We start from the raw sequence: 24565 nt of genomic DNA, 5'->3' as shown, positions 1-24565 counted from the left end.
CCTCTTTCTTTAGCATCTGTTAGTAACTTGTACTTAATCCTTGACTTCTTCCCCTGCCAAATAAATTTAGATAGATCTCTTTGCCATTGTTTGAAGTGTTCTGTTCCGTTGACTATCGGTATAGATTGAAATAAAAATAACATTCTTGGCAAGACATTCATTTTTATTACTGAGATTCTTCCCCATAACGATAATATCATTCTTCCCTATATTTCCATATATATTTCTCTTAATATCATTCCAAACCTTTATATAATTATCTTTAAAGATGTTTATATTTTTTGTTGTCAACCATACCCCTAGATATTTCACCTTCTTTTCTATCCCCAGCTCTGTTATCTGTCTCAACTAATTTTTCTTCTGTTCTGTCATATTTTTTACCACCAGTGAGGATCAGGGTTTCTTGTGCTGGGCACCTTTGAAGTTGATAGATAGAGAGTAGGGCTGGGCGATGTTAGGCTTTCAACATTGCGATGTATCACCAGCCAAACGTTGCAAGGTGGAAACGAGCTGCATTGGCCCCGTGAGGCGCAGGTGAAGAAATTGCTGCAGCTCTCGCCATGGCAGCTGAGGCGCTTTCACCCCAGCGCCTTGGGGGGTGGGGCCAGTGCAGCTGCTCAGCTGGGGGGCAGAAATTCTCCCACTCCCCCAGCTGAGCGAGCCCAATGTCTTCATTGAGGGGCAGGCAGCCACGCACCCCTGAACAGAGGTTTAAAGGAGCCCCCACTCCAGCTCCAGCTCGCTCAAGCCATAGGCAAAGTCAGGGCTCTGTTACACTTGAGGAAGCCCTGTGAACACTCCGTTGGCCCTGTAAACCCTCAGTCTTTGGGGAGTTGGGGGGCAAGCAAGCTGCCTCTGTAGCTTGTTTTTCCCTTGCTCGCTGGGCACCGGAGGCAGAGGAACTCAGCAGTTTCACCCACAATATACCACCAGGTGAAACTGCCATCACAGTCTGGCCCTCATACCAGTATCGATGCATCACCCAGGCCTAATAGGGAGAATTAAAAGGGATTTGCTTCCTTCCCTGTGGGTTTGGGCGGTGATGAATTTGTTATGAAAATGGCACATATTGGACAGGTGCCCCTGGGAAAGTAACCAGCATAATTTCTGAAGCGTGGGTGTAGGAGCTGGGGTGCTATGATGAATGAAGAGCTACGCTTGTGTTCTGCTCACTTGGCACCAAAAATCGTGGCCCAGAAGCAGAAGGATTTGTGTGTTTGGCATTTTCCAAGGCAGCAGTAGTAGCACAACTAGCACAGAGACCGGAACAGACAGGAGCACGGTGGTGCATTATGTCAGGTCAGCATCCCTTCTTCAAAACACAGTGATTGTAGAAGTCTGATAAAACATTCCCTCTGATTTGACCTGTCAATCATGCAAATGCTCCCCCTCACGCACTGTTTTATTTTCCTCCTTTGTCAAGAAATATTGCTTTGAAGCTGTTTCTCTCTTACACATCTTGCATGGAAATAACCCTTCTAGTCGAATATATGCTCACCACCATGTTTGGCACAAGTACTCTTTCGTGTCATATTTCACACATGATTTGTGCCTTTCTGCTCTCTTTTTCTTCTTTTTCTTTTGGATAACCAAGTGTAGCCCTCAAACATCACATGAGGAACTCACAATTTTGTGTTTTGAAAATGCTGTGTGAAATAGGATTCTGAGTTTCTTCCCATAATGGCATTATGGGACCATGTGCTGGAGAACTTAATCTAGTACATGATTGGAATTTTTCTGTTGACATTTCCCCCATTTACATTCACAGAGACCATGGTCAAAGACGATATGAACAACTACATCAGTCAGTACTACAATGAGCCCAGTAGTGGTAAGTTTGAATTCTAGAAACTAAAGAGGCTTGCTGCCGTTTCTCAGCAAGTGTGCCAGAGTCAGGCCACTGGTCTGTCTGGCTCAGCATTGCTGACGCTGAGAGGTTGGGGGCTCTCCGGGATTTCAGCCTCTCCCAGGGCTTGCTCAGTCAGACTTGCTGCATGCAGAGCAGATGTCCCACCACTGTGATGTGGTTACTGATGCTGAAGCAGGTTTTGAACCTGCGCAGGCTTCAGGTGAAGAAGGCTCCAGTGAGAGGCTTAATTCTAAAACTAGAATCCGTGTCCTTTGAGCTGACCTCAGAAGGGCATCACCTGACTTCACCACACAGAATGAGGCAGGTTATAGTAGCCAAGGGAAAGCGTTCCACATGTTGGCTTCCTACAGTGGTACCTCAGAAGTCGAACAGAATCCATTCCAGAAGTCCGTTCAACTTCCAAAACGTTCGGAAACCAAGGCGCGACTTCTGATTCCAAAGAATGTTCACAAACCAGAACACTCACTTCTGGGTTTGTGGCGTTCAGGAGCTAAAGCATTCGACTTGCAAGGCGTCTGCAACCCAAAGTAGGGCTGTATTCTGTGACTGGCCCCTGGAAACTGCAAAGTGCTCTTCTTTAAGCCCTGCTGCCGAATCTATTTCTCCTTCTCCTCCCTTCCGGTAGAAACATTCATGTCTGCCCATATTGGGAATGGGAATATGTTGATCAGCTCCCATCAGCCTCAGTCAATATGGCCAGTGGTCAGGGATGGTGGGAATTGGAGTCCTATCTAGTACAGTGCCGCTGAGCAAGCTGTCTGATTGCAGCAGATCTTGCAACCAACTTCACCCAGCTGCCCACCCACCTTTCTGTCTAGCAGCTTGGAAGAACACAAGCCCTGTTAAAATCTGCACCTCCCTGTGCAATCCACTCTGTTGTATTGGCATAGGAAGGTTTCATGCCATGTCGAACCTTTCATCTTCCAGCACATCCTTACGGATGCCCTTTAAACATCTGGTAGCAATTATTATTCAAGGGCTTCAATATTGCTGATTTTTTTGTTTTTATATTGTTGCAAACTGCTGTGATATATATTTATGATAAAGCATTATATAAATATTTTTATATATAAAGTAATTAATTAAATAATTAAAGCTTCATTTTGGTGACTGCTGGCCGTTAGTAGTTTCTTACTCATTGTTTGCGAATATATTTGTGGGGGGGGATACGCAGCAACATGATTCCATACCCAGACGTGCAAGTCTGTTCTTAGGCGCCAACTCCATGGGAATCAGTGGAGGCGGTATAGTTCTGGTTCCTTTCCATGGGGCTTGCAAGGGAAACTTCCTAGGTGTCGGAAGCTGCCTCACACTTAGTCGGACCATTGGTCCCTGTAGCTTCCTGTTGTGTATCCTGACTAGCAGCGACTCGCTAGGGTTCAAGACTGAGGACACTTACAGCTCTCCTTGGAGATGACAGGATTTGAATCCAAGACCTTCTGCATGCGGAGCAGATGCTCTGCCAGTGAACTATGATCCTTCCAGCTTGTTTCTGCCCTGGGCTTCTGGAAGCCTGTAGGCTGGACAGCAGGAGGCCTCCCTTGGAAGCCAACAGTAATGTTTTAAGATTCAGGTGTACTTTGAGGTCTAAATATTTTATTTTTCAAAATGCAGCATCTCAAATGGAAACGAGGGAAAGCAGCTCCCCCATGGGGAGGAAACTGATGATAGGTCATGCTGATGTCCTTTTAAAGGGGTTAAGCTGAATGAGTGAAGGATAAAATAACTTGACACTAGAGAAGACCAGTGTTAGTCTAGTGGTCACTGGGTCATACTTGAAATGGACTTCATTCTGAAACTGCCGCACCACTTCATGCACACATAACCTTTTATTCATGTTATTAAAAAGTAGAAAGCATATATTCGAAACAGCTTTCCTGATTTGTGGAGCGGGAGTTGGGTGGAACTCCATTTTTAAAAAGCAGAATTTTTAATTTGCAAATTAACATCATAAATACATTTTATTTTATCCTAAATAATAATATATTTTAACAGGCACCTGCATCTATATCTCACAAATGCAGGGCACGGATGCAAGCTACAGAGAAGTCGAGGTGTCTTTTGTTTTTATTATACCTGGTATCAGATGGAAGGAACCTGTAAATCCTGCAACCAAAACCCTCAGATTCTGTTAACTGTGTAAATTAAGAAAGTAAGAGGCAGCCCTCACAGTCACACTCGCCTCTTTGCCAGGACTTTGCTGATCCAGAAATCCCCCCCATGTCTGCCTTTCCCTGTAACAACCTCCCTGTGTTTTGAGGTCTCCAGGGGAAGCTCTTGTGCTGAGGTCCTGCTTGTGGCCTGAGAAGAGGAGGCTGGACTCCCTGCGCCAGTGGCCTGGATCCAGCCAGGATTTCAACCAACATTTTATGTAGCTCTTTATAGTAAAAAAATCTCTTTAAGTGGTTTACATGTAAACTTTTTAAAAACATTGTCCTAAAAGCTAAAGCAGTGTACAAAACAAAATTAAAATGCTAAGAGTTTGAGTTCAGAAAAGCCTGGGCAAACATTTAGGTTTTTAAGAGGTGTTTAAAAGTCATTACTTTAGGAATGGCTGTTTATTGTTTACTGCCCTGATACCTTTTGATGAGGGGTGATTCATAAATATCTTAATACATATAAATAAATAAATTTATAAATCATCCTAATAAAGAAGTGATAACATGTGACTTTTACCTGTTTGTATCTCTGTGAAATCTGCAATTCCATTAAAACAACTTCCAAGGTTCACAGATCTTCCCTTAGTGGGTGGTGCAGACGCGCTATTCTGAATAGTGCTTTTTGTAGCATAGGGTTAGGGGCAGTGGGGTAAGTTTGGAGAACCAGCACAGGAGGTGGGGGGGGGGCAAGTGGCCTGAATAAGTTTGAAAGCTGCTGCTGTAACACTTTCCCCCTTCTGCTGTGTGCCTGTAGACAGTGGTGTTCCAGAAGGAGCCATCTGTGTCATTACGACGGCTGCGATTGATGTGCACCACCCCAACATCTCCTCCGACCTCTTCACGGTGGATGTGCCCATGAAGATGATGGGGAGCAACGGGACTTCTGCCAGTGTTGCCTCAGGCAGTGTCTCCAGGTCCACAGACAGCTCCGTCACCAGAGCCCAGAGTGACAGCAGCCAGACCTTTGGCTCTTCCACGGACTGCAGTACAACCCGGGAGGAGTCCTCTGAGTATTGCCCCTTGGAGAGGGCTTGCCATGTAGCCAAACGTGATCAGGTAGATTCTTCTTCCACCCACAGCAGAGTCAACAATGCCGTGGTGCAAGAACTGCTGTCATCCTTGTCCGACGATTCCTGCTTGACACAAAAAGGACTGGATCCGGTCAACCTTAAACTGCCAAGCCCATCAGGGTCTACCAAAGCCAGCCCAGAACTGGAGCACCGAGTGAACATTTACAACAGGAAGAACCAAGAAAGCTTTGGTATGTTTCAGATAAAGCCGGTAATCCACTTTCAGCAGAATACGCCTGTGATCGACAAGTATACGCCTTTGGAATCCAAAGAGCAAAAGTTAAACAGGGTCCCAGATTCATAGTCCTTTTGCTGCCATTGGGGTTATAAAAAAATTAAGGAGATGCTTTGCAAGGGAGACATACTAAAGCTTTAAATGGGGCTGCCGGAACCAACCCCCCGGGTGGGTATTTTGTGTGGATCGGAATGAGTTAAATATTCTTTTAAATAGGGGAAAAAATGCATGAGTTGTGAGAGAGCCAGCACGGAAAATTTGACATTTCTACCACCTGAAGTCCTAGTTGAAGGGATGGGGGCAGAGACCCATAATGTTAAAACAATGACCTCAAAGATGCATAGATTCTTAATGCGTTTTTTTAAAAGAAGCAGACACAAATCACACAGTTTTTAAGGAATTCTGGACAATCTTCTATCAGGTCAGGTTTCAGCAGGGTATATGATACAAGCGGATGTAAACTTCTCTCCTCCTCTTTCTTACAATCTCCCTTTATATGTGACAACTGCAAACCCCTTTGTATAAAGATGGCAAATATTTTTGTTCTTCCTGAGGAGAAAACAAAAACATTTTTCAGGGAGTACTTTGAATGATGCAGATCAAAGAAATTTTAAAAAAGCGATCTTTTTATTTTTAGCATGAACTTTGGGAAGAAAATATTTTGACAAAATTAAAAGTTGTCGTCTCCAAGACAACAGAGTAAAAATGGACATTTTACAAATATGGTTTTAATTAAAAAGAATTTTTTTATATTAAAAAATCCTAAATGCATGATGCTTCATTTTTTAAAAAATACTTTAAGCCTACTTTGGTGTGATATGTAGTGGGTGGGGGTGGGTGTTGTTTTTTGTTTTTTAAAGCAGCCGAAAGCAGCCGTGGGTCCCCTGTGGCCCTCACATGATCCTGGGCTGCAGTTCCATCATCCCCTTGGCCACGCTGCCTGGGCGGGTGGGAATTTTGTCCCACATCAGCATCTAAAGAGCCACAGGTTGGCCCCTCCAGTGCTAAAGCAGGCAATGTCATTTCATGTTAGACATTTGTTTAGCTCTCCTTTCTACATTAGGGGGTGGGGTCTTTTCAGACCATTTGATGTGGCTTATTCTTATGGAGGGAGGAGTGGTAGCCATGTAACTCTTATGCCTATCCTGTCATGTCTTGGAGGAGAGATCTATCAGCAAGCATTGGCCATGGCTCCTTATTCCCAAGTTCAGAAGTGGTGGGTGCTGACATGACAGAACCAAAATGGGCCCCCTGAGCAACAATAGGATTGGTTGCTGAGGGTAATCCAGAAATTTGCAGAAATACAGCAATTTTTTTTTTTTTTTAAGGAGGGAGGGATAACAAAGAAAAAACCCAAACTTCCCAATAAGGAATGCTCAGAAGCCACAGACAGTTGAGTGCTACTTAGAAAAGAAAAATGGAGGCTGGAAGGAATAACTGGGAGGGGGGCATTGCTGGCTGGAACCCTGAACTGGAGCACTCCTATTGAAAGGCAATGATACACCACCACATTTTTCCCGAATTCCTGCACAGGGATGGCTGGGGGGGCAACAGTGGGGCAGGGTTGTCTCCATGACCTGCTTCCCAGATGCTTCTGGCTGTTGGAAACAGGAAGCTTGAAAGTGAATGATCCAAGGGCACCCTTCTTACGGTGAGAATGTGAACAATTTGTTTTCAAAATATTGGTAGATAAGGAATTATTTTATACCCACTAACTCCAGATAGTTACCGAGCCTATGAAGACTACCTAGCTGCTTTTCCCTCTAAATAACACATGGCTAGAAGGATTGATTCCTCTTCTTATAAGGGCAGTAGTATTTGTTTTCTTGGTCCGAAGGTAGATGAGGCCACCAGCTTGCTGAAGCTAAGTCTGCTCTGTGTCTGGATGGCAGCTGTCTCCTTGTGCATTTCTGACACTGTATTTTCAAAATCATTTCTTGTGGGTGACCTGCAGATCTCCCACTCATTTCTTTGACCTTTACATCTTCTACTTCAGGAACCAAGATGAACCAATATAGGAAAATAGGAAACTATCATAAGTCTACCAAGCTCAGCATTGTCCATACTGAATAGAAGCAGCTCTTTGGGGCTTCAAACGGGACAATGCCAGATCAGCAAGGATATTATATTGAGCCAACTTGTGCTTCACCACCTCGCACAGAAAGTATGTGATACCCGCAGCTGAATCTAATGGTATTTGCTGTATCTTTGCCTGGAGGTACAAAGTGGTTGTAACTTTGATGGCGGTTATCCCCTTCCTCTGCAAGACAGATGCTATTTTGAAGATGGGAGTTGCACATGAAGCTGAGAGGTCTTGAGCAAGTCAAAAGCTAGACCGGCAGATGGGCTCAGGGGCTCAGCAGCTGGAGGCAGTATCTGGCAATGCTCCAGTCTGTCCCCTATGGCGGTTATTATTTTTAATACTTCTGTAAAGCAGCTAAAAGGGATCCTGCTTTTCCAGTCACATCAGGACACCGGTAGCTTGTTTTTATGCTGTTGACAGTGATCTGTGCTTAGCATTAGGAAGTGCTGAAGTGTGTGTTGGGCTGGGGCTTGCGTAAAGATGGAGGCTGGGGCAAAGCTATAGCTATCTCTGCTCCTTTCTTATGCTGGAGGACTCAGGTGGTTTTTGGCCAGTTTTTATTAGGAAAAAAAATCTGTTCATGCTGGATTCACACAGGAAAAATCTGATTCCTGTGGCTCTTTTGTAAATTACTGTAAATTCCACATACTGTTGTTTAGTTGTTTTTACTCATAAAAATGACACAAAACGGAAATACACAAAAATCAGTTGCTATAAACACAAATCAATAAAAACTTTTTAAAAACAAGCAAATGAAAGACGCAGCAGATCATGCGCCACCAAAAGAAGCCACAAATACTAAGAAAAACCCTTCAAACTAAGGGCCAGAAGTCTGGGTAAAAAGGAAAGTTCCTGCCTTGCGCCTAAAGCTAAATGAAGAAGGGCTAGGTGAGCTCTGGAGAGAGCATTCCACAGGCAGGGAGCCAGCAGGGAGAAAAGGTCCATACTTGTGTTGCCACCCTCCAGACCTTCTGAGAATGACGATGCAGAAGGGCCTCAGGTGACCAGTACAGGGTCCAGGCTGGTTCGCGTGGCTAGAAGCGACCCTTGAGGTATAGGTCAAAACCAGCACTTTAAATTCATCCCAGAAATTAACTGGCAGTGCAGTCAGGCCAGGATTAGTGAGCAACCTCCTGTCAAAATTCTGCATCAGCTGCAGTTTCTAAGTCATCTTCAACACATTGCTGTAATCTAACCTAGAGGTTACCAGAGCATAGACAACAGAAGTTAGGTTAATCCCTGTCCAGATAGGGGCGTAGATGCCCACCAACCAAAGGCCACGAGCCTCAAGTGATAGTGATTGACCCAGCAGCACACCCTTAGCTACACATCTGCTCCTTCAGAAGGACTTGCAGGCCACATCCCATCCATGCAGTCAAAATAAATTAAAAAATTGTCCAGTAGCACCTTAGAGACCAACTAAGTTTGTTCTGGGTATAAGCTTTCGTGTGCACGGCTACCTACCTGAATCCATCCATGCAATTTAGGGAACCACCCACTAACAGTGCCTCTGCCTTTTCTGGATTAAGCTTCAATTTATTAGCTCTCATCCAGTTGAAGACAGGCCAGTGGACTGCCATTATAAAGGCAGAGAATTATAAAGAGAGAAGAGAATCATTTTTTCTCCCTTTTAATTTTCAGCTGATGTCTCATGAAGCTGGAAGGAATTGCTGATATAAACTGGCTGAACACAGATGGAGCATTATATAGCTTTCTATACAGTGGAACCTCCTTGCACAATATCAATGATTCCTTTCATAGCTCACCTACACATTCTGTAACTAAATGCCTCCAATAGCCTACCAGGGAATATTCCTATCTAGCTCCTAGTGGCTTGAATCATTTATCACAGCCAGATACAGCTTTGCAGGACTAACACCATTTATTGCAAACCATTCACAAGCTTCCTTTGGGCCTACATGATTGTTTTGTCTGACTCCTTTTTGCTTCTTGTCTCTTTCAACTTTGTGGTTTCTTTATCTTCTGAAGTCTAACCACCACAGACAGGCTGTCTCTAAGGCTTCTGTTCTGGTTATAGCAGCTAACCATCCTCCCCCCACCCCCCACCTCCGTGTTATGTTGGCTGTCTAATCACGTCACAATCAGATTAGATCTGCTAATAGGGTGGAAGTCACAACTCCCAGATAGGCACCAGATCTGCCCAACTGTCATCTATTTATTAAAGATGCAGATCATGACAGAGCAGGAGATAGGAGCCCAAGGTAAAATAAAACCTAGTGACCATGCAGGCTTGGTGGAGAGGAAAACCAAGATGACAACATGCTATCCACAGGTTAAGATTTTTCCCAAGGGCCTACAACAGACCTCTGGGCCTGCAATCCACAGCCTATTGTTAAAGCAGCTGCTGTACTGCTAGATGCACTATTTTAAGGAAGCTAGTGGCTCTAGTGATATTTTATTAAAGGAACCAGGGGAGGCCTATCACTATAAATAAATAAAAAAGCACATACAGTGGTACCTCGGGTTACAGACGCTTCAGGTTACAAACTCCGCTAACCCAGAAATAGTACCTCAGGTTAAGAACTTTGCTTTAGGATGAAAACAGAAATCTTACGGGGGCAGCGGGAGGCCCTATTAGCTAAAGTGGTACCTCGGGTTATGAACAGTTTCAGGTTAAGAACAGACCTCCAGAACAAATTATGTTCTTAACCCGAGGTACCACTGTATATATTCTAATTTTTCCAAGTGTTACAATTGTTGCATTTCCAAAGAATATTTGAAGATTAGCAGCTAAGTCTTAGAATTCTAACTACACTGAAAATGTGAACAAAGCAAGTAAACCCAAATGGTGATTGACTGTACCAGTGCATGCAAGTATATTGTGGTAAATAATTTTAGTTCTTCCCTTCCCCCACCCCCAAAAGCCCCAAACTCAAGAACTGTAAGACATATTGTTTAGAAAGGTAGATTCAACATGCCATGTATATCATAAGCAGTCATATCTTCAAACTTATGGGGGGAGGGAACCAGGAGCAAAATCCATTCTGGAAGTGGAAGCTACCTTCGTCTTTAATCTGTTTAGTCTCATGTGCTGGAACTGCAGGACAGTGCAAAATCTGTCTGCATAATTTGGACATTTTGACACAATATAATGTTTTATTATAATCACTGCATGCAACAAAATGCATTCGCCAAAGAAGCTTTCTACATTCTGCTTACACAGGAAATCCCAAAGGGTTACCAACATTAATGTCATTTTAAGACACGGGGTTTGCTCATGTTTTTCTGTGTTCAGTCCTTGTCCACTGAACAACCAACAGTTGGTTAGTTGTTCCAGCACAGATCAGTATATTTCAGGGCATAGTAGATACATGTCAAGGCATGGGAAAAAGTGCCAAGTGGGGTCCTGCAGGGTTCCCGTCCTGGGCCAACCGTTGTCCAACATTTTTATAAACGACTTGGATGAAGGAATTGAGCGGGAGGGGTAGATAAATATTGCAGAAGACAGAATCAGGATTCAAAATGACTTAACAGATTGGCAAACTGGGCACAAACCAACAAAATGAATTTCAATAGGGACAAATGTAATGTTCTGCACTTGGGCAGGAACAACCAAATTCACAAATAATGTACTTTTCCGTGTACACCCCCCCATGTATAACACACACACCCCTATCTATTTTGGGGGACTAAAAATTAAGAAAATGGGAGATTGCCCAGTTGTTGAGCTTTTTTAGGGGGGGATTGTCGAAAATCACTCACCTGCCTGGCCAACACTTAACACTCGTGCGCGTCGTAACAGGCTCCAAACGTCGTCCCCTCAATGGCAGAAGCAACCTATTGCCCACCCAATTGCCACAGCAACATCTAATCAACACCACCCCTTGCCGCAGACACCAATAGCACACTGCAGAACATCTCTGACTTGCGGCATCAACCAATCCCATGCCACCCCTAGCCACTAACCATGTATAAGACGACCCCAGATTTTAAACATAATTTTTCAGTTAAAAAACATAGTCTTATACACAGAAAAGTATGGTATATGAAGGGGGACACCTGGCTTGCCAGCAGTACATGTGAAAAGGATCATGGGGGCGTGGTGGACCACAAGCTTAATATGGATTAACAGTGTGATGCAGCAGCTAAAAAAGCTATTCTAGGCTGCATCAACAGAAGTCTAGTGTCCAGATCAAGGGAAGTAATATGTCTCACTCTATTATGCCTTGGTCAGATCACTCTTGGAGTCCTGTGTCCAGTTCTGGGCACCACAATTTAGGAAGGATGTTGAGAAGCTGGAACGTGTGCAGAGGAGGGCAACCAAGATGATCAAGGGTCTGGAAACCAATCCGCATGAGGAGTGGTTGATGGAGCTGGGTATGTTTAGCCATACCCAGATATGATAGCCATCTTCAAATATCTCAAGGGCTGTAACATGAAAGATGGAACAAGCTTGTTTTCTTCTGCTTTGGAGGGCAGGACTTGGCTTCAAATTACAAGAAAGGAGATTTCTTTGGGAGGTTTTTAAGCAGAGGTTGGATGGTCGTCTGTCATGGATGCGTTAGTTGAGATTCCTGCACTGCAGGGAGGTGGACTAATGACCCTCTAGGTCCCATCCAACTCTGATTCTATGATTCATGGGGATTCCTCTTCGCATAAGTACAACACAAAATGTATCTGATGCATATTTTATTACAGAATTAAAAAGTCTTCATCAAATAGCTTGTAGTCAAATGGGAACTAAAAAGGCAAAAACAATGTATATTACAAGGCATTCAGATATCACCTAGAACATACAATTTTGGCAACAGATCACCAGTTATTACATTTTTTGTTTCATTTAAAAATAATTGTTTAAAATGATCATTTCAAAGCTGGTCACATTCATTTCTTCCCGAATACTTGAGGTTTTCACTTTTTCAACGCCGCTGTCAATTCAGGAACAACCTGAAAAAGCCATAAAAGCAGCTAAATTTAAATATGCAAAGAACTGGAACATCTTAGAAGTGTTATGAAAGCTTAAGAAACATGCTTAAGCAGCTAAACTTAAGCACATTTGGATGACCTTAAAAACGAACAAACCACCACGTGTTGACCAACAGCAAGAACAAAGTTTACATGATACTCAAGGTATTGTATGCTTGTTCTGCCCGTCACAGATGCAAAAGGTGTATGGCTGCTGATTGCGATGCTCAAGATCAGCATGATGACTGAACATGAAGACTTCTTTCTGCACTGGGCTCTAAAGCCTGTCCCAGCTCCAGCCAAGAAAAAAACCCCTTTAGAGCAGGTTGCTAAATCCAGACTCACCTAGTGGCAGCGAGAGTGGCTACTGGGCAGAGATGATGGGAGCAGTAACTGGACAACAACTGGAAGACCACAGGCTCCCCACTCCCTGCTTTAGCATGCAATGCTGAAGCTTTGTATTAAAAAAGCCAACAAATTACGGCATAGCCAAACTTTCATTTCAGCTGATTTATAAAGCTCAGAACTGTTGCTGTAGAATGTTGTAAAAATTTTATGTGAAAAACAGAGTTCTGATTTTATTTCTCTAGTTTTGAGAAGCCAAAGAAGCACTAAGCAAGCAGTCCACTTTATTTCAAATGCAACTTTGTGGTGGGATGTGCAAAATCAGGCCATGAAGGCAGACAGAAGAGCTAATTTAACTAAGCCGGTGTTTCAGAGGGACAGGTGCCAGCACCTTGGCACCTGCAGCAGATCTGTCACTTAACTGAGCTCTGCCCATGCTGCACGGTGATTCTTACTAGTCTTCTGAAGAGCAGCAATCCATGAAAACAGGTGGTGGATTGGCCTACTGACTACACCTGAAATGCTACCTAGTAAATATCAGTTACCTTCTCTTTCCAGGGGCTGTAGGATGCCCTCACTCAGCAAGATCCCAGCTGATGAATAAAGCCTCTCAATTATTTAAGAGATCTACATTTCCATTAGGTGGAAATAATGTGGTCGTACAAAATTTATTAAGGAAATTGTCTACATGTTGTTTCTTCCGAATGTCACTTTGTCTCCAGCTTATTAAAAGGCCCATGTTTACTGCCAAGCCGACAGGCATTAGTTCAGGAATAGCATTAAGGGCTGGCAGGGTTTCTGCCGCCTCTCCTCCATCTATATACCACCAGGCACCCATGCCAGGGGCACAGATTACATGCTAGGAGAACCCCAAAGGGGGAGGAGAGAAAAAGACTGAGACGGCAAGCGGCCGTTTCAGCAGCACAAGTAAGCATTTTCAAACACAAAATATAAGATGGCATGAAATAAATGTCAGCACTGTTTCGTTCTGGGAAATTCACACTCTGGTCACTTTACATAACAAACTAAGCCAATCTTAGATTTGGTGTAAGCCACTTCACTCTTCCTTATATATTAGTGTTTACTTTAGTAACATTCTGTAATGGGTGAAGCCAACTGATTAAGATTTAGGAAGACATAACATAGATTGTAAAAAAAATATAAATGAATGTGATCCACTGAGGCCTAGCGTGATATGGGGTTGACCCAATGGGAGTCCTTTGCTTTCCTTACTACTGGAGATGAATTTAGACACCAAGGCACATACCAAACGGAAGCTTCCAGCTTTTTGTTATTAACATGCAGAGAGAGGGAATTGTGACTACCAACCAAAATCCATTTGCCCCAACCACAGTTCAGCCATGTCTTCAGAGCCAAAGAGCAAGGTAGCAACTCTGGCTTGCTGGAATCTCAGCCCTAGCCAGCTTGCCCTGCCCAGGAAGTTCTAGGGGAAATCCTTGGAGGCAAGAGGTCAGACAAGGAAATGCCCCTTCTATGGAGTACAGCCCAGTCCCCTGCCTGACCAGAGCTGACCTAGTGGTGTGTGTCCAGTAAAGGTAAGAGACCCCTGGACGGTTAAGTCCAGTCAAAGGCAACTATGGATTGCAGAGCTCATCTCGCTTTCAAGCCAAGGAAGCCGGCCTTTGTCCACAGACAGCTTTCCAGGTCATGTGGCCAGCAGGACTAAACCGCTTCTGGCGCAACGGAACATCGTGATGGAAACCAGAGCACACAGAAACACTGTTTACCTTCCCGCCGCAGTGGTACCTATTTAGCTACTCGTGCTGGTGTGCTTTCAAACTGCTAGGTTGGCAGGAGCTGGGACAGAGCAATGGGAGCTCACCCCGTCGCAGGGATTCAAACTGCTGACCTTACAATTGGCAAGCCCAAGAGGCTCAGTGGTTAAGACCACAGCGCCACCCGCCCAATAATCTAGCCTGATGTGGCCCTTCCAGGAGCACATTTAAGAACTAAAGAGGTGGAATTGTTTAACCGAGGGACGAGCCATCACATACAGACAAAGCCTTAAGATACCTGACTGCTGATTATAGGAGCTGACTCCTATGGGCCGAGGTCCCTTTGGCCCCCCCAAAAATATTTGAGAGGGCCAGACCCCCCCCAATTGATGGACATTGCCACTCAAATGATGTGCATATGCTGCATCTTGTGATCGATTATGTGGGGTGGGGTTTACCTGTGCTCCCCCCATATTTTATTCAAGATTGCACCCTTGCTGCCCATTCCTTCACTGCCACAGTTGCCAAAGAGATTTTGACACTTTTCTCAATTATTGAGGTGGGGTAGCACAATATAGATCCAGGTAAAACAGGTGCCAGTGGAATTTATGTGGTCAGGGCAATAGTGCCAGAAATAATACGTACCCTCTGTTTCCAAAGTGCCACATTAGCCCAGTCTAGGGGTGTGGACCTTTTTTGGCTCTGGTTTACCTTGCCTCACCCAACAGGCCAACTTTGACGGGTGGTCAGGGCAACCCACTTGTCAGATACATGATGTCACATGATTTATCATCATCATCATCATCGAGTGAGTTGTCCCACCCACCTGTCAAAATCACTGCCCTGCAATCGGAGATTAAAAGGAGTGTGGGAGTGCCTGGGAAACATTTTGCAGTGTTCCTTGAAGCAGCCTCTTCTCCCACTTCCTTTGAAGATGTTTTAAGGCAGGGAGACTGTTGAGAGTGCTGCAATGCACATAACTGGTCCTTCATCACAGAATGATGGGGTAATCAAGGGGGAAAAGCTGGCCTTGCATGGGCAGCAAAAGCAAGCAGACCCCATTTATTTGGAAGGCTTGCCTCACACTGGTCCTTTTTGGAGACTGTAGGGATCAGTGGAGGGAGGGCTTTCCATGAAAGTAGGCAAGGTTTGGGCCAAATTGGACCCCTTGACAGGCCCAGATTGCCCCATGGGCCAGAGGCTCCCCATCCTTGGCAGAGTTCTTATTTACATTGGCTTGCTTTATCACGAAAGCCAGCTGAGAAGCTCTAGACCATATTCAACTTCACCAGTGGAGGTGGAGGAAGAGGGGAGAATTGCACTCTGCTTCCTTACTTTGAATGCATTCTTCCCACTGGTCCCTCCAGGGGGCACTACAGTTATGCAGGGGCATCCTCACCTCTAAGGAAGGTAGGAGTGTACACTGGCACAAAATCAGAGTGTACCTCCTCCTACCATCTTAACCTGCAGCCCTGGAGTGGGAGTAGAGAGAAGCAAAGCTCCCTCTGTCCTTGGCCAAGCTACTGGGAGAAGAAAACAGAGCACCGGGAGGGGAGGGCTCAAGATTTCGGCCATTGCTGTTGCATGTAAAAGTGCCTCCCAAGTAACAAACCCAATAGGATCTTTTAATTGTAATCTGCTAAAATAAAGTTGTACAGCCATTTGCTCTCAAATACAAGCCCTGCTTCAGTTAATGCAGATTGTGGTCAACCCCTTGCCTGCAGAATTTTCATATAGTTCCATTCTGCTAATAAGACAGGAAACATGTTATTAAGTATTATGTAACACATATGGACAGGGACACGGGTGGCACTGTGGGTTAAACCACAGAGCCTAGGACTTTCTGATCAGAAGGTCGGTGGTTTGAATCCCCGCAATGGGGTGAGCTCTCGTTGTTCGGTCCCTGCTCTTGCCAACCTAGCAGTTTGAAAGCACATCAAAGTGCAAGTAGATAAATAGGTACCGCTCCAGCAGGAAGGTAAAACGGCGTTTCCGTGCGCTGCTCTGGTTCGCCAGAAGCGGCTTCGTCATGCTGGCCACATGACCTGGAAGCTGTACGCCGGCTCCCTCGGCCAATAAAGTGAGATGAGCGCCGCAACCCCAGAGTCGGCCACGACTGGACCTAATGGTCAGGGGTCCCTTTACCTTTACCTTAACACATATGGTCAAGGCTGTATAACCCCATTTGGGAGGCGGTGCTGGCTGCTGAAAGGGGCTACATAGATATTGGCAGATTCATTGAATATAACCCTTGCCATATGAGGTTTCAAGATCCTAAAGACTTTTTGCAGGGCTATCAAAATCCGTGCCCATCCCAAACAGCCTTCCTTGGATTGAGGTGGGTGAAGGAAACACTTCTAAAGTTTGAAGTACTGGAGAGTGGAAGGAAAGTGATCAGCACACATTCAATCTCTGTTTACGTCCGTGAGGACTGACAGGCTGCTTTAACCCAACAACTTTTGGAATGTAATCAGGTTGGTTCCCCCACAAAACTCACCTTAAACAAGTCGGCTACCAAACCATAATCGGCAACTTGGAATATTGGTGCTTCTGGATCTTTGTTGATAGCTACTATTGTCTGAAAAAAGAAAGTAAAGAGGGAGATTACTCATGGAGTACAAGTTATTTACGGCTTTCTCTGTAGTCACAGAATCACAGAGTGGGAGGAGACCCACTTGCCCAACCGCCTGCTCCATGCCCCCAGCCTTGGCTGGCCCTGCTGCTCTTCAAGGAGGTTCTTTCTCACTCTTCACAACAGAAATAAAACACTGAATGTTTACAACCTGTCTTGTGGTGCCTCAATCTTAATTCCCCCCCAGAATCTGTTGGCAAAGCATGTGTCAAGCCAGACACTGGGCACATGCAATGCCACATGGTGAAATTCTATTTGCCTGCCCAGGATCACACTTTAAATCCAGCCTACCACCCTTCATCACAAGCAACTCCCAAGGCAAAACACCATCAGCTGCTAGTGCTGTCTCAACTTCTCCGTTCTCACTCTAAAGCAGGGCTGGAGCACCACTGGCCCTCCTGGCTGGGGCTGATGGGAGCTGGAGTCCAACAAGACCATTCCCAGCCTCAAGCTGAACAACACATCTAAAAAGATGTGCCTGAGAATCAAAGACACGGGATGATAATAATAATCAGCATAGGCAATGGGCTGATTCCAGTTCTGAGCTGGGGCAAGAGGACTCCCAGTTCCCCTTCCCCCACTGCCAGATCTACTCTGGAATGTCCCCCAACCCCCTGGAGCCAATTTGGGGGACTACTGGGGGGGCTGGAGGGGACTGGAGAGAAAGAAGCTCCACTGCCCCTGGAAGTCTGTTGCAGGAGCTGCAGCATTGGATACAGTCCCCTGGATTGGAATCACTGCAACCATCTTATGGCTGTGGGCTAGGTAATTAGAAACTGCAGCCATTGTGCAAAGAGCAACCTTCAACATCCCCGAGGGCTTCAAAACACATGGGCAGCCCTGCTGGTTCAGACCAAAGGTCTGTCTAGTCCAGTATTCCATTCTGCATAGCGACCAAGCAGATGCTGTTGGGAAGTCCACAAGGAGGACAGAAAAGTCACAGAGCACCTCTGCTGTTGCTCCCCAGCAGCTGAGGTTCAGTGGCACACTGCCTCTGAACATGAGAGGTTCAATAAAGCCATCACAGGCTTCTTGAACCTGCCTAAGGACGTACGGCTCAAGTACCTCCAAAGGGACATTTTACTTTCTCTCTTTCAAATAGCAGCAACACCACTGTCCTACAATAAATTGCGTTAACGAATCAGCCACTGGCCCAATTAATGCTTAAGCCTCACCTGTTTTTACTTTCAAGTCTTTTATTTAAACATTTAGTTAATTTACTTAAGCAAAAGGTTAACTAACTAACTCAAAGCAGCTTACAGGCAACAAAGAAGCATAACATGAATTTATTTACATGCAGCTGTAAGTCACAATAATATTTATTTGCTAGTTATCAACAGTTTACTTTTAGTGAACTATTTTTCATATAGATATGAAAAATAGTTTTTAAGGGGAGAGTGGAAAGCAGAGAGATTCCATTATTTAAAGATAAATAAATACTGGTTTTCTACCTTGACATAACGACAAATAAATTATACATTTTGCTTGCAAAAAGCTTTGTGGACTACTTTCAGAAACATATTCAAAGTGTGCAAGTTCACAGTGCCAGATAATTGACAGCATGGAGGGTGGAAATCCACTCAGGAGATTGTTGCCATGGTTACAGAAGGGTTTCCCTTGCTTCCACACATTGTTTCAGCAGATACAACCCAACTCTGTCTAGGGTTTGATAAACACACAGAAGTGGGGCACAGTTCAAGTAAAAGTAAAATAAAGTTTAAGCTCTCAAAAATATGTTCTGAGAGTTCAAATATATAACAATATTCAGAAAAAAAACTCTAGCAAAACATATTTGAACATCTTTTTTTAAAAAAATGGCATTTTCAACACCCAAAGCAGTGGACAGAAATAGCACAACTTACTGAAGTGATGAAAGATTTGTTTTATTCAAGTCCAGTGCCAAAGCAATTTACAGCACATTTCTCAGCATGTCTATTCAGAATTCTGTCCCACTGAGCTGAGCATGTGTGTAGATCATGGAAGCCTTAGGGTAGGGCTGGGAGATATATTGATATATCATCCAAAACCAGACAGAAGGCCATATCGTGATATCGTTTTCATAATTTTTGACCTGGCATTATACCGCTAATCATGATGTGTGTATGTGCTATGCAAAAATCACAATGTGGGGCCAACAGTGAGCTCAGCTAGTGCCTCTACATAGCTCCATCCTTATTTCAGACATGGTGATATATTGGTATATCGTGATGTTTAGCTGGTGATATACTGCTTGTTGAAAACCAGATATCATCCACCCCTGCCTTAGGGCGCAAATAAGTGGTTCCCGCCAGGAGGGCAGCCCAGGGGCCACAGAAAAGAGTGTATTTCTTCATCTGCCCATGAAAAGGAAGATTCACCTTAGAGATCCCCTTGTGGTCACAGAAACCTCTGCAGCTGCACCCCCCCCACACACACACTTATGCCATCTGTGTTCCAATGGCGCAAGGGAGAGAGAGTCCTAAAAGCTCCCTTGTTCTCCAGGGAAACTTCTAAACTAGGAAGAAACATGTGCCAGCCCTAGAGCTGGCAGAGTAAATCTCCCAGCCAAGGCAAAAAGCTGCCCACCCCACCAGCTTCCAACCCAGCAGGGCTTGGATAGGACAGTTCCTTCACCATCATTACAGAGAGATCATTCTGCTCGAGTATTAGAGGGTGAGTATTTTCCCCAGCATTACTGGTGGAATCATCTGTTTGGGTGGTCATGACAAAAAAGATGGTCCAATGTAGTCCAAACCAGTCAGGGAGCAGCACACAAGATAGAACATGAATTGGATGTTCGCCTTTCCATATTGATATTGACTTTTAATGCCTCCTCCCCACAAAAAAATCATACGGAGCAGGAAACTATCTTAACGACATAGAGTTTAAGAATGAAAACTGCAGCATCAACAATCTTCCTCCACCAATTTCACCATTCTGGCAGGAGCATCATTTTGCTAGATTCCTTTCCACCTCAATATTAAACCATAGTTCCTTCACTTTAGAATGCTCATTCTTGCCATTTCTGCCATTTAATTATGTCTCTCAAAGTACTGTTCATGTGAAAGAGGGCAAATTGTTCTCTTGTTCGTCTCAGATAAGTCACTTTGTGAATTGTACTGTACTCCTGTGCACATTTGCCCAAAATAAGTTATTCTTTAGATATCTGAAGAAGTGTGCATGCACATGAAAGCTTATACCCGGAACAAACTTAGTTGGTCTCTAAGGTGTTACTGGACTATTTTTTAATTTTATTTTTTTTATTTCGACTGTGTCAGACCAACATGGCTACCTACTTACCTGAATCTGCCCAAAATAAGGTTTTACTGTGTTCAATGGGGTTTCCTCCCCAAGTAACTTTATATAGGGTAATAATCTTAAGGTCATGGCCAATAAAATTAATGGATGAAAGTTCTTCATGCCCATTCGTATCAACAAGTCTGCTCTGAACACTGGATGCAACCTCAATGCACTAACCATCAACAAATATTTCGGAGACTCCAAGCAGGAGGAGGAGTTTTAAAAGACACATTGCCCAGAGTATCAGCTACATGAGTTGGGCTCATGAACAGGTAAGAGGCACCCCAGCTGGTGTGTCATATACCACTATGGGCAATTTTTCCCCAGCAGTCTCCACAGTGGTGTGTGTGTGTGTTTGTGACACTATTCAGGTACTGAAACTATGTCCCAAAAAGGAGTGTAGCATTGTTCTGCCCAGACATATCTATTTGACTACATGGCTCCAATGTCCTTAGGATGATTTGTTAATGACAAGAAATAGTCTGACTCTTCACAATTCAAAGAGAAAACAAAGCACATCAGAGAACACAAAAAAGAAAACTGGGACATACAGGGAAGACACAGAATTATTTTATAGTTTTATAGTTTTCATGCTTCAACGTGTGATTTTTCTCACATTAAACTGCCTCTTAAAAAGGCAGGAAAGCTCTTTTTTCAGAGATAATGAAACCCACCTTCCACTGGAGGTACAGAAATATAATCTGAACAAGTCTTGTGGAAAAACATAGTTGAAAAACATTTCAGCTACTAATGAGTTAAACCTTTTAAAGTTTTATTATCATTTTATAATAGGGTTTCCATTTGAATGGATAAATGATGGAACATTCAAAAAGCGTCTTTTACTTTATGGAATAGTAAGTCCATAATTCAAATTGCACATTGTTATGCATGAATTCATGTGTCAGATTCTGAAATATATGAATATAGGTCTACGGCATAGGATTCTAAACAGAAACTGTTTTGCTTAAGCTATAAATTCAGTCTGCTTCTACGAATGGTCTGTTTCTGTTTATTTTGGAATGTGTACACTGTTAATGCACTATTGGCAATAATGTTGTGATATTGACAACTGATTTACTTTCTAGAATGGGATTAATCTATTCTATTTGTATATTTTACTCAACTGCCACCACCCAAAAGAAGCTTGTCTCTGCTTTGACTATGACCAATAAACTTTTCTATAGTACCTTGCTGTCTTTCATTCCAGCTAGGTGCTGAATTGCTCCAGATATTCCAACAGCAATATAAAGTTCCTGAAACAGAAAACAGAATAGAATTGAAATAAAGATTCAAACTAGTGGGAAAATGCATTCTGCAAACAAATTTTACCAGTGGGTGACTTAGGTTCAGTCTACATTGCTTCTGCTCCTCAATATTCTTTCTGGCTTAAGGAGCTTGCTCCATCATCTATGTGATCGCTCTTCAGTTATTTGAAAATGGCTATTGCATAGATGATGGGGCAAGCTCCTTTTCTTCCACTCCAGAGGGTAGGACCCAAATCAATGAATAGAAAGTGCAAGAAATACTGACTAAACACCAGGAAGAATTTTCTGACGATAAGAGCTGTTCGAATAGACTCCCTCAGAAAGTGGTGGACTCTCCTTGAATGGCCATCTGGCAAAGATTCTTTAGCTATGACTCCTGCACTCCAGGAGGTAGGATAGATGACCCCTGAGGTCCCTTCCAACCCTACAATTTTATGATTCTACTGGCTGTGGGAAGAAACCACATCAGTCACCGCCCAACATGTCAAAACATAGTGATCCTAAGAAGGGAGGATCCAGCAATGCAATTCTCAATCTGTCATTTTAGCTGCTCTTTCACCGACACTGAAGCCTTTTAACTCAATGTTTAGGGGAGAAATAGGCATACAGACCATGTAAGATTCAGAAAGCAACTGTACCCCACAGCAAATTTCTTATCCATTGACTTCTCAAAGCATTTCCACGCATGTTTACTCAGCAGTAAAGTCCCAATGACAGGGCTTGCACGCTATTTATTTATAATATTTCTTCCTCCTCTGCCCAGGCTGGGTTACAACAATATAATATACATTTATAAAAATAAATAAAACAATTTCAATTATGAAAGTAAGTAAAAGTAACATTTTTTACTGAAGCTGTCCATGCTCTGGTGAGATCCCACATGGACTACTATACTGCAATGTATGTGGAGCTGACCTTGAAGACATTCCAGGGACTGCCACTAGTTTGGAATGCAGCTGCTAGGTGGGGCAGTCCCATGAGACCACGTACCACTGGACCTGAAAGCACTGCAACGGTTGCCAGCAAGCAGCATGGCCCAGTTCAAGGTGTTAGTACTAGCATACAAAGCTCTAAATGGCTTGGGACCCAAGTGCATCAAAGAGTGGCATCAGCAAGCGAGGCTTTGGTAGTTACAACCAAAACAAAATCGTATACATTCAACAAGAGAGGTGGGTCCCACAAAACAAAACACTTTAAATAGAGTCAAGACCCTGACGGGAATTCTGCACTTGTGGATCTTGCTGACAATGCATTGCTGTGATAAGGCTGCACTAACTGGGCAATGGTGGCCAAGAAATGTGTAGAGGTCTATTTTTGTGCATGCAGAATTTGACATATTTATACAAAGTTAGGCAATCATACGGATTAGTAAAGAAACAACAGGTGGCAATTTAACAAGTTTCTGAATGCCTTAAGCACATCTGGAATCTCTGTGTGTGTGTGCGCGTGCGCATGCACCACACACACCTATTATGTGGTTCTAAGACCAACCATCACCCAAAACTTTTGTAACAGCATATCTGCCTGTCACAGTAAGCTATCATCCCTGCAGTGGTAGTACAGTGCAATTTGCAATGTGCTATGCTCTCTGGGTTAAATATTTATATTTTCCTTATGAAGGTGCCAACAAATCCACTTGCAAGCTCAACAGGTACCCTGGCCATATAGAGAGCAGAACAGCCAGGAGCACACAGGGAACATCCCAGAGTTCTCAACTGCACTGCAGTTTGGAGAATCTCTTCCAAGCCATATGAGAAATAAATGTGGTTTCTTATCTTCGGAGAAGAATCAGAAGACCACATGCTTTGTATATAAAAGGTCCAATACTTAATTACCAGATACTCCAGGTAAAAGGCTCAGCAGGTGATGGGAACAGCTCTCTGCCTCAAACCTGGAAGTCTCTCCCACTCAGATTCAACAATATTGGGCCAAATGCACCTCTCTCTCTCTCTCTCTCTCTCTCTCCAGCTCTCTGCAGATGCCAGGCAACCAGGGTGTGGGTGTGTGCGGAATGGAAACTGCAAACAATGGTTGGCTAATAAGTGAAGCCAATATCTGTGGAGCCCTCTAACCACCCGCCATGCAGCCCCGTTGAATCTGCAGAGCAAAGAAGCAGCAATTAAGCAAGGAAAAATGTGGATATTGCATGAGCCCACATTGCACTGGAAAAAACTGCTCAAATCCCAAGCAGTGAAGTAGTTCACATCACTATAGAGTCTGCCAGGTCAAACAATTTCATCCCTTTCTAATCCTTTTCACTTTAAGAACTTATATGGGGCTTTGATCAGCTGGGACACGTGATTCCTCTTAAGCGTGCTCAGGGTGTCTGCTTGAGTGCAGGGCCATACAGCGTTTCTTTTTGCTCTCGTGGGAAAAGCACATCAATTGCTTTCAGCTAAATGCACTCTCATATGAATATTTTAGTACAATTTAATGTTTCTGCACCAACCCCTGAGGAACAGAGCATCAATTTGAGAACACGGTTCTCTTGGACTTAAAAGCCACACTGGATAATGTAGGATGAAAGGGGCTGTCAGTCTTCAGCTTTTTAGCAAGTCAGAGAAAGAGAACCTGAAAATTCAGTCCCAGCTGCATACAAACAGCTCTTTGAAGTTTGTGGCTCAAAAAAGCAAGACAACGCTGCTGCGCATTCAGAGGAAATGGGCATTTCCCCCCCAAATCTGTTAACAGCACTGACTTAACCTTTGCGCCATCAACACCACTCCTGGTCCATTAATAAAATACCCAAATTCCCTCCTCCCAAACAGCAAACTGTCAGTTCTGAGAACTTAATTTAGTTACCATGTGCATCTTTACGGAAATTTTACAGTAAGGAGCTCCAGAATGTACTCTTTTAAAGTCACAACTTGCTAAGCAGAATGAATGCCAATATCGTTGAGGTATAAGATAAATATTTAATATTTAAATAATAGACTGGTGTGTACGTACTGCCAAACCACAATAC

The 24565-nt window shown here is 43.8% G+C and overlaps 2 protein-coding genes across 7 annotated transcripts in view; one reads left to right on the top strand and one right to left on the bottom strand.

Moving 5' to 3' along the window:
- TMEM266 (transmembrane protein 266) overlaps window positions 1-6094 on the top strand; it is an 88355-nt gene extending 82261 nt beyond the window's left edge. For all 6 annotated transcript variants that reach the window (XM_083630491.1, XM_083630495.1, XM_083630492.1 and 3 more), the window contains 2 exons: window positions 1769-1831; window positions 4784-6094. In XM_083630491.1, the coding sequence (XP_083486617.1) occupies window positions 1769-1831; window positions 4784-5403 (683 nt within the window). In that variant the 3' untranslated portion in view covers window positions 5404-6094. The remainder of the gene's footprint in view (window positions 1-1768; window positions 1832-4783) is intronic.
- Window positions 6095-12052: 5958 nt separating this feature from the next.
- Window positions 12053-24565, bottom strand: part of ETFA (electron transfer flavoprotein subunit alpha) — a 37127-nt gene continuing 24614 nt past the window's right edge. Inside the window, exons 10-12 of the mRNA XM_083630745.1 lie at window positions 21523-21588; window positions 16922-17002; window positions 12053-12325 (exon numbers count right to left, since the gene is read on the bottom strand). Coding sequence (XP_083486871.1) covers window positions 12290-12325; window positions 16922-17002; window positions 21523-21588 — 183 coding nt within the window. The 3' untranslated portion in view covers window positions 12053-12289. The remainder of the gene's footprint in view (window positions 12326-16921; window positions 17003-21522; window positions 21589-24565) is intronic.

This window comes from Podarcis filfolensis (genome assembly GCF_964270895.1).
Source record: "Podarcis filfolensis genome assembly, chromosome: 9".
Lineage (NCBI taxonomy): Eukaryota > Metazoa > Chordata > Lepidosauria > Squamata > Lacertidae > Podarcis > Podarcis filfolensis.
Note: the sequence above shows the minus strand (reverse complement) of the source record. Positions and strands in the feature narration are given on the sequence as shown.